The 10,837-nt window shown below is 45.4% G+C and overlaps 1 protein-coding gene across 1 annotated transcript in view; it reads left to right on the forward strand.

The window, feature by feature from the left end:
• The window catches only part of FAT3 (FAT atypical cadherin 3), a gene marked incomplete at its 5' end in the record, with an annotated part of 357,302 nt that extends 347,827 nt beyond the window's left edge, over positions 1-9,475 (forward strand). The window contains 3 exons of the mRNA XM_015416224.1: positions 884-943; positions 8,048-8,083; positions 8,850-9,475. Of these exons, the coding sequence (XP_015271710.1) occupies positions 884-943; positions 8,048-8,083; positions 8,850-9,475 (722 nt within the window). The remainder of the gene's footprint in view (positions 1-883; positions 944-8,047; positions 8,084-8,849) is intronic.
• Between the last annotated feature and the right edge of the window lie 1,362 nt (positions 9,476-10,837).

Genomic DNA, 10,837 nt, shown 5'->3' on the forward strand with positions numbered 1-10,837 from the left:
TTCTCGGAGCAGTTGTCTCTCAGACACTCTTTGTTAGGCACTCTCTTCGGGACGTGGGGTAGTCCAGAACAGGATGATCTCTGTGTTTTTAAAATTGTTTTGCCTCAAAATAGTCTCACCAGGAGTGGTGGAAAAACCACGAAAGAGGGGACCCCTCCTCTTCTGCGTGGCCACGAACAGTGCAGAGGTGCAAGCCCTAAAAAGCATAACCGTCTGTGTTGTTCTATAGCATTTTTTTTTTTGAAAAAAAGAAGAAATGAAACCCAATCTTTAAACCCAAGCCGTTTGTTAGTGGCTTTTTAATTATGACTGCTGAACTTGGTCATTTCCCCCAAGGGCTTTGTCCTGCGGGCAGTAAATAATAAGTAAAAAGCTTCTGTCTGCAAAAAAGGAAAAAAAGAAAAGAAAAGGCTGAAGGCAAAAGACTTTCACACTATCTCGGATCCTTACGATTGCTGAAAAGATAATGATCCCTCTGAGTATAGCTGTCTGCCTTTGGAGGCCTTTAAGCAAGGATTAATTAGGGATTAGTGTCAGGTAGACAAGATACTGTCCTGGTTAATTGAATCTGCCGGACAATCCAGCCCGAATTTATGAGCCGATATTCATCACAGTATATGAGCTTTGTGAAAGTGCTGGCTTTGAATGTATCACCATTTGCTTTTCTGTCGTGGGAGGGGGGAAAAATTGTATGGGATTATCTGAAATTGAAATGTCCTTCAAGCTGCATAATTCATCGGGGCTGCCTCCCGCCCTCCCGTTCCCTCCACCCAGCAAATCTGTCTGTGGGAATATAGTATTGGTAACCTCACGACCGTTGTGTGCTATAAATACTAACATGAAGCTATGCTTCCCTTTCTTTCTGCTTCCCTTCTCCCGCAAGCTTCCATAGTGACTGTCATACAGCTTGTCAACAATGTAGTTGACACTATAGAAAACGAAGGTATTTAATCTTTTTCCATTATTCCCGTCGCGTTTGCCACATATTGTTGTCTCACTCTTCTGCGCACAAAAGACTGCAGCAGAACCTCATCGACTCGGTGCTCGTTAGCCAAACCACAGTGAATGATTTACAAAACAAGCAAGGTCATGGAAGAAAGGGGAAAAAATATGGCATCAATGTGGGAGCAAGCAATCAAAGTACTTATTTTTACCTTTTCCGTTGATGGCTAAGGGTCAATTCAGATAATTGGGGTTTTCCGCCACTTTTGGTGTGCAGTGACTTTTATAGTCATTCCACAGAGAACAGGTGATCCAGAGGAATTCCCGTGTTTATCCAAAAGGAAGACAACCCTCAATGAAGACAATCGCCCCCTGAAAGAAAGGTTATAATCGAAAAGACTTTGATTACTATACATAAGTCTAATATGCGAATTTAAGACAACCCCCTATTGTTTTTAGTTGACACTCCTGGGGGGGGGGGAGCCTAGAGTAAGTGATCAGAGGATGTCCCAATGAAAATGGATTCATCAAGGCACAACAGTGTCAACAACTAACTTAATTCTGGAAAGTTCCGTCAAGGGGCTGCCGACTACTGTCACCCCGTAGTGTTTTCAAGGCAAGAGATAAACAGAGGGAGTTTGCCCTGGCCTGGTTTTGCATAGCCACCCTGGACTAACTTATCCCATGCAAAATGACACAGTGGTTAGTAAGTAATATATAGAGAAGGAACTCATCAGCAGATGTATTTATGGTCCACACACATCACCTTAGGTATGTGGATCCTGAAAGACTAACCAATAAATGTGCTGTGCCATAAGCGTTTGTGGACCAGGGTCTGACTCATTGTTTAGCATATTTTTATCCTCCCAATCCAACCAAAGAGCTCATACGTTGGTCCCCCCTCCTGCATTTTACCTTCACAACAACCCAGTCAGGTGAGTGAGACTGAGAGAGAGTGATCGTCACTCCAAGATCAGTTTGCAAGCTTTGTGGCACAGTGGGGATTTGAACATGGGGCTGTTAGATCCTAGTCTGGCATGCTAAACACCAGTGTTCCCTCTAAGCTGAGTTAGTGTGAGCTAGCTCACAATTTTTTAGCCTCCAGCACACACATTTTTATATTTGCTCAGGAAGGGATGGCTCCAGAGCAAGCTAATTTATGCAGTAGCCAAATCGCCTGCTCACAACCTTGATGCCAGTAGCTCACAAAGTAGAATTTTTGCTCTCAAGACTCCACAGCTTAGAGGGAGCATTGCTAACCACTACCCCAGCAGGCTGTCAGTCAAGGTTTACACTGGTAACCAATGTTCCCTCTAAGCTGAGTTAGTGTGAGCTAGCTCACAGTTTTTTAGCCTCCAGCTCACACATTTCTGTCTCGGCTCAGGAAGGAGGGCTCCAGAGCAAACCAATTTATGCAGCAGCCAAATCACCTGCTCACAACTTTAATGCCAGTGGCTCACAAAGTAGAATTTTTGCTCACAAGACTCCATAGCTTAGAGGGAGCATTGCCGGTAACTCTTACAACAGCCCTGCTGTAAGGTAGACCAACAGGATTACCTCCCTACATGCAGACTCAGGATGAGGTGGAGAGATGGTGGCTAGTGGAAGGCCGCTTAGAGGGCATTTCCTGTGCAGAGTTGTTCCAGTCTTAACAACCTGCACAACTTGGCCAGAGTGGTATAGTGGTTAGAGTGTCAGAATAGGATCCGGGAGAACCAGCATCAAATCCCCTCTATGCCACGGAAGCGCACTGGATGGCTTCAGGTCAGTTACATGCTCACTCAGCCCAATCTAGCTCACAGGACAGAGAATTGTGAAGATCAAATTGAAGAGAAAAGAATGAGGTAAGCTGCTTTGGGTCCTTATTGGACAGAAAGGCGCAGTATAAGTGAAGTAAATAAATAAAGCTGAAGTCGTTTGGTCAGATAAAAGGAATGTTGTGTGGTGAGTGAGACTGAGAAAAAGAAGCCGGAAAGTGTATAGGGGCTGCAAGAAGGATAAGAAAAGGAAATAGTGTGAAGAATTGAATACAGGGGGAAATGAAGTGACTGCCACACGTCCTTTCGAGTTCCCTGTTGCTGTGGACTGTCTTACATAAACTGTTTCATACTATACATTTTCAGTAAAACGTCTTAAAAAGCATTTCATTCGTCCTATTCCAAAAGGAGCCCCCAAATTTCCAAAATTTTCTGGGGGGGATTGGGGAGGCTTCAAATATTTAGAGGGTTTCCCATGAGGGTGTTCTTGGAGACCACCCCAGTTTTTTTCAATGATATTCATGTGTCAGTAAATCAGCATTATCTAGTACACATATTTTATACTTAATAAATTATATACTTTGTGTGTAGAAACTAGGGACGGCACGAACCTAATTTCGTGATCAACACAGATGCTTCATGGTATGCAAACCAAGCTTCATGGCCATGCAGGGCCGCCCCCGGCTTATTTTGCACCCTAGGCAAGGATCCCTTCTGGTGTCCCCCATGCGCCCACCATGGCTTGGCCCCCTTAATTGGATCTGTACCCCGGATCTCCCATTCACCCGGCACTCATGCTCTTAACACTCACTTTTGCTTTTGTAACTTTGCCTGCTTTGCACATCTGGCTTCCACCAAGGAAGACTCTGCAAAGAAAGGCACTCGCAGTCACAAACAACCTCTGCTTCTCACTTGCCTTGACAGTTCCTTGCTGGGGTTGCCATAAGTCAGTTGCAACTTGAGTGTCCTTATGTAATAGCCCCCCTACTTAGATTCTTCTTTGACTCAGCTGAGTGACCCTTCTGTGCCCAGAGGGCTAAGTTCTTTGGTGGAATTGGTGTTTGTATCATCAGAAAGATCATAACATGTTTAAAACTCAGTAGTGTTTGCAGCTGAACCAGGACAGCTGAGCCGGCCCTGTATCCATGACCCTCCACGTGGTTTTTGGAGGTTCTTGGGGTTTGTGGTGGGAAGCGGGGGGGGGGAGTGAGAGGTAGCCAAATGCCAGCCTTTTCAGCAATCCCTTTCGCTCCCGGCTCCCCCTTCCAAGCATTCCCCTTAAATGGATTTTGCAAGCAGGCGCCATGCGTGAGTGAAGTCCAAGTGGCGAGTTCACGACTTCCAAGTGAACTTGCCGCTTGGACTTCACTCGTGCACGGTGGCGCTTGTTAAAGCCATTTAAAGAGAATGTTCTCTTTAAATGGTTTTTGCAAGATCCCCCCCCTTCTATTCTGCTGGCCTCAGGGAGCCATCCCCAGCAAAAAGGAGGGAAGAAAGACCACCCCCACCGCGTCAGGAACCTCACGAAATGAGCCGGTTCATTAAATGGGTAGGTTTGCAAAGGTTCGTGATTCATGTGATCCCACGAACCAGGACGAACCTCCGTATTCCCGGTTCATGCCCATCTCATTTAACATGCATATACACACTTCTGTCTACAAAATTTAACAGCGATGAACAGAAAAATGAGACTTCTAACAAAGTATACGAAAGAAGTAGAACTGTTGACCCCCCCCCCCAAAAAAAGCAAAATAGGGCACATTCCTGTATCCTACCTGTAGTGTACATTATTGATACCTCTGAAGTGGGGGAAATCCAATTTAGGAGGCATTAAATTAAACAAGGTTGTTTTAGACTTCCTCCCTCCAAATGAACTTCAGCTTGACCATTTGTAAGTTCAGCCGTCCTAGGAAAGTTTCTGAGAGATATTTGGGAATAGCTGTGAATTTTGATATCACATAAACCTTGCTTGCATTATTTTTGCTTTGAAACCAACAAGGAAAGGAATTCACTTTGATTTTGTGGAGTGGACAGGCTAGGTGAGGTCGATGAGGTTCTGCTGCATCATATAAAGATAACAATTCTTAGTTGTGCATTCACACATGCAGTATCATAATAACCACACTGAGTGGGGTGTGAGCATGAAATTTAGCAAACCCAGAAAAATTCCTTGTGTCTGATCCTTATAATTTGAGTCAGTTTGTTTTTGTTTTCATTTTTTGCTTTCGTTTTGGAATAGTCAGGGCCGGTTCAGACGGTGCTGCCTGAGCAGCAACCACTGGATAGTGTAAGAAAGTATCTTCCTTCTGCTCATAGTTTGTGAGTTTAGTTTCCATTGAACATCCGTCACTACCACGAGCACACCTGTGGCTGAGGGAGAGTGGTGTGTGATATTCCTCCATAAACACGCAGCTCAATCTATGGTCTCCTACAGGGCTCTTTTTGTAGAAAAAGCCCAGCAGGAACTCATTAGCATAATAGGCCACATCCAACAGCAAAACTCATTAGCATATTAGGCCACACCCTGACAGCATCACTCATTAGCACATTAGGCCACACCCCCATGTTACCAGAAGTGTGGTCATCCAGCCACACCCACCTTTCCCTTCTTATTCTGTTTACCTTGTTTGTTGTCAAAACCCAGGGCTTTTTTTGTAGCAGGAACTCCTTTGCATTTTAGGCCACACACCCCTAATGTAGCCAATCCTAATGAGTTTCTGCTATTGGGTGTGGCCTATTATGCTAATGAGTTCCTGCTGGGCGTGGCCAACTCAGGAGCCAGCCGGAACTCCGTTCCTGTGCGTTCCTGCCCAAAAATAGCCCTGGTCTCCTATACAAGGCAAAAGGGGGGTGGAGATTAGGCGTAGAAGATCCTTGAATCTGTTGAGTGTGGCAAGTTTCAGTGTCCCGCTAGCAGCCTAGAACCATCCAGGAGTTTTTTCTGGTGTGGGATGGTGCAGCCATACTGAAGGAATTGCACCAAGCAAGGTATCATACAAAGGATGCATGGTCAGAAAGGTGCAAGGAGGTACCAAATCCCATCCACACCCCACACAAACTCAGGCTAATCTAATCTTCCGTATGGCCCAGAGTGTTTTCTGGAGGCAGTTCGAGACCTGTTCCAAGTCTGACCTCAGATTTAAGCAGAATTTGGTTCAATCCTACTTAGTGAATCGCTTGAAAAGACAGATGTGCAAAAGCACACCACCCCGAACAGACCACAAGATGCTAGCTACTACACCAGCTTGCACCATTTCATAGCCTTGTACATCTTCAGCTTTTTGCAGGCTACCAGAGACATTTCTCTGGAAGGCATAGCAAAGAAGAAACCTTATTGGAAAATCGAATGATACTGTCAGTTGCTTCTCACCACCGGTCTTTACTGTTAAAAATGAAAAACAAAAAAGCAAGTTCCTAGTCCTCACAGTCTAGGAAACATACAGACCATCTATCCCTAGAAACAAACTAAAGGAGTCCTCTGGGTCTGCTCTACAAATGACATTCCTCCCGCTCAGTTTGCTGGCTTTTGTAAGTGGCGCCTGTCTTGCAGCGGCAGCAGCTCCGTGGGCAGACATTAGCGGTCCGCCTTGGGCTTGGATCCAGCATAGCATTTCCATGGATGGAAGGATTTCTGCCTGTGGAGTGTGACTTTCTCACCTCCCTCCCCGCGCTGTAGCTCAAACTACCCCCCCCCCAAAAAAAAATGTTGCTCCTGGTGGTTCTCTCTACTCCTCAGAGCAACATTTTGGGGTGGCATTTCAGGCCACAGTTAGAGAAGTGGAGAAGGTAACATTCCACGGGCAGAAATCTTCCCACCTGGTTACACTGTGCTGGCTCCAAGCCTACGCTTGGGTCTCTGCCTTAACGAGACTCCCTGCCGATTTCCACGGGCACGAGAGAAACGGAGCCTGTTCTTTTCCCAACACGGAACCCCATAACACTTACTTTAACGATGCTGCTCATTTAGCCCACAGGCCTCGAGCCGTATCACAACAGATGCAGCAAAAAAAGCAAGTAATTTAAATAACCAACCCATCACTGCGCTTGAGGTCCTTCAGATTTAATTACATGAGCAGAAAATTTGGCTGCCCCCAATGTGACTCCTAAATCCACGCCTGCCAAGGGTTTCTTAGCCTTATCCGAGGTTAGCAACCCCTCATTATCACCGAAACGAGGAGTAATCCACAAATCCCTTATACTGCAGAAGATACCACATTTCAGTAAGCGATGCTTCAAAGTTCCTATCTGTCCAGAAGAACAATCCAGAAAGTCTATCAGAGTATGGGGTCCTTCCATTACTCAGGAAGGAACAGAGTTTAATCTTGCAAGCGTAAATGCTCGCCTCTATCGAGGATCAATTTGCCAAGGGCACCTTTGGGTAATCCCAAATGTAAAGGGGAGCATACCCTACAGGCTGTCTACATGATGCTAATAAAGTCCATGATATACAGGCGTTTATTCACTGCAGAGCACATTGCTGAGCTGCCCAACCCCCACAATACTTTTGACTTAGACATGGACTCTGTTGTGTTTGCTTCGGGTGGCGCCATTGACTGCCTTTCTATTCTGTTCCGTTCAGGTTGTTATACTGTGCCCCTCACCGTGGTATCTGAGCGTACTTGGGCCCAGATTTGTTTGAACCGGCCCTGAGAATGGTAGATTTTTATTTTTTTTTTCTGTTTCAAAACTGAGAGAGAGAGAAAGCGAACCGTACTTTGCAGTTTAAAACAGAAATGTCTAAGATGTTTGTGTTAAAAGCCGCGTGCTTGAATCAGGCCCGCATGTTTGATTCAGATATCTGAAGTGAGAAAAGGTGTGTGTTCCTGCCAATAGATGTAATGCAATGTTTGTCTATATTTGTCTTAGAAAAAGTAGCTCCCCTCAGTCCTTTTAATGTTAAAACCGGAGTGTTGCTTAATACTTTGACCCTGATTAGTTTTAGAACTAGATACTGCATTGTGAGAGATGTCGGCCGTTTCGGGAGGGCAGCCATGTTAGATCACAACCCTAAGGATCCATTCCTGGGACTATGCCCCACTGGATAACTTGGGACTTACTTCCAAGTCGTCCTGCGCAGGATTGCTCCCTTATTCTGCCGGAGCCAAATTAACGAAGAGTCGGCCGATCTAGGATTGTAATAAAATCGATTCCAATGAACAAAGAGTCAGCAGACATCTTCAAGTAACCAGATGATTGTGGCCCAAGGTTTAGTGGTTATGCCACAATGAGCCCGTTTGGTTTTGAGTTGTCACATGACTCTTGGTCTACAGTTTGTCTGTTTTAAAGCTGTAACTGGTTTCAAACTTGAGAATTTCCAGTGTTGCTCTTTTCCACTTTGTGTTTAACAGTGACTGGTATGGATCAGGGACAGAGCTACAACAGAGGTGACTTTTCCATCTGCTGCAGTGGAGTGGGAGAGGGTGGTCTTGGGAAAGCAGCTTGCGGGGTTTTTTTGTTTTTAAACATTTTACTACGGAGTGGGTGGTCTTGGGAAAGCAGCTTGCGGGGGTTTTTTTGTTTTTAAACATTTTACTAATCTGCTTTCTTTGGCCTCCACTTTGGGGATCAGGCTGTGCCCGAATTCTGCATGTTTAAGCATGCTACAGTGCATATTTTGATTGCCTTTGGGGGGGGGGGGACTTCATTTTTTTAATTTCAGGAATCAGCGGTTTCTTTCTCATATCTCACATGATGTGCCTGTGTCATTACTTTTCTCTCCAGATCCAGATCGGAGCACGGCAGTGACAGCATGCTAGCGGTTATTAATGTGTTTATTTATTTAACTGATGGATGGATTTCCACATCCTTCCACCTTACTCCAAGGTTTTTTTTTAATTTCCTGGATTCTTTACTTTCTAACAGCATCTGCAAACGTGAAATAGTTGTGTCGTGTCGTGTCGTGTCGTATCATGGTCCTTGTTACATAAGACTGCTTCTACCAACTATGGCCAGAGCATGGTTGGCCAGTGTTTGGTTTTGGGGGGACGACAACACTGTGGTGCATGTTAATTATTTGCATATGCAGCTGCAATTGGCTGAGCCCCCACCCCCGGGGATTTGCTTCCTAGCAGGTGCATGCCATAGATTTCATTTCTTGCTGAGATTTCTGTTCCCCCTCCGGATCCATCGTGTGTTTGTTTCCTCCTGTAGCTTATCACTGGGACACCTCTGACTGGATGCCGAGCGCTCGCTTATCTGACATTGAGGAAGTGCCCAATTACGAGACAGCAGATGGTGGCTCGGTGCATCACGGGAGCACGAGAGAACTGGAAACAGATTATTACCTTGGTGGCTACGATATTGACAGTGACTACCCACCACCGCACGAGGAGGAGTTTTTAAACCAGGACCAGTTGCCGCCTCCTCTCCCAGAGGACTACCCGGACCAGTACGAAGCGCTTCCCCCCTCGCAGCCGATCTCCATGGCCAGCACACTTAGCCCAGATTGTCGGCGAAGGCCGCAGTTCCACCCGAGCCAGTACCTCCCCCCACATCAGTTCCCCAATGAGATGGACAGTGGTGGGTCTCAGACTGGGAATGAATTTAGTACTTTTGGCATTGGCCCGGGACCAAATATGGAAAGTGTTAGTGCAACAAAGAAGCCCTTGTCCTTACACAATTCCCTGGATGCATCGTCGTCTGACGTTTCAGCGGGCTGCGGCTTTGATGACTCAGAGGTCGCCATGAGCGACTATGAAAGCATCGAAGAGCTCTGTCTGGATCACCATCACATGCACCTTCCCTTTGTGGAGACCCATCAACAGACTCAAGTGTGAAGGGACTGGTTTTGTTGACGTTGTTGTTAACTGTTGTTTGGTCGCATTCATAGCATAACTGTTGCAAACGATTTTATTTTTTTTTGCTAAGAAAATAGATGTCTCTCAATACATCTACATATTTATATATATTGGGCCAGGCAGAAATATAACATAACCCATTTTTAACCCTGTCAAGAAATCAGTACTGTATGTGTGCATACAAAGAGGCGAAAGGTCTTCCCAGAGAATGGTTCCCTAGAATCAGAATCCGAGTCCTTGGAGCGGTCATCATCCTGTTTTTGCAGGTGTGAGGTTCACCAGGAGGATAATGTTCAGCATTGGACCAAGCCTTCATTCTCCTAGTTTTGTCTAGTGTTGTACTATTAAAAGTGTTATAAGGATAGAGCACTTACAGTATTAAGATAACAACAATCCCTACCCAGGCATTGTTGCGTATTCTAAACTTCATCTTTCTAATGAATGAAAGGAAACCCAGTTGGCAAAGCTGAGTCATTCTCTTTTTAAAAAAATCCCTTCCAATGTCAAAGTTACTAGTCCATAGGCACATTCCTTTCTGTAATGTTCTAGAGATAACATACAAATAATAATGAGTCTGTCCAATTGTATATTCAAAGGCTTTGACTGCACCTCTGGCTCCAAAATATGACAGGGTGGAGAGGTACATGGGGACCTTATTAAGTGGGAGTAAAAGTCCGTGTCCAAATTCCCTACATTCTCTCAGTGGCAAAGAAACTGCAATGGGACAATTGCCTTGGTCTCTCACTTGGATAGGTTGGGTCATGTTGAGTTAGCACAGACCCCCACTACCCAACCAACCACCAGTGCTGTGCTGATCAAAAGGTGAGGGGCCGATGGGGCAATGTAGACCTGCTGCCAGGCAGCCCTTTAATACTACCCAATGCCCTGCACTGATGAAATGAGGGGGGGAAATGGTGAATGTATTTCTTTCAGCTCCTATAATCAAGCAGACATTGGGCTTTTCCAAACATCTTATTTTCATTGCTTGCTTACACGTAGAGTGTCAGGGTTCCCCCCCGCTTTCTGCATGTATTCTGCTCCCTCTAGTGGTCACTTTGATATTTCATCACTGTATCTCCGGCTTTTTTCCGAGCACTCTAATTGTGCTCGTAAATAAGCCAGAGATACAGTGCTGAAATACCAAAGTGACCACAAGAGGGAGCAAAACACATGCAGAAATGGCGGGGAAAGCCAATACAGGCACAAAAGCAAGGAAATAACAAGCAGGGAAAAGCCCATTATTGGGAAACAGAGCAACCCCTATACCTGGGCAGAAGAGGGAATTTTGGCAAAAAAAAGTCTCATGAAGGTGTGGAAAGCTGAATCTGCCAAAATCCCCTC

Source organism: Gekko japonicus, unplaced genomic scaffold (genome assembly GCF_001447785.1).
Source record: "Gekko japonicus isolate JY-2015 unplaced genomic scaffold, Gekko_japonicus_V1.1 scaffold568, whole genome shotgun sequence".
NCBI classification, from domain to species: Eukaryota; Metazoa; Chordata; class Lepidosauria; order Squamata; family Gekkonidae; genus Gekko; species Gekko japonicus.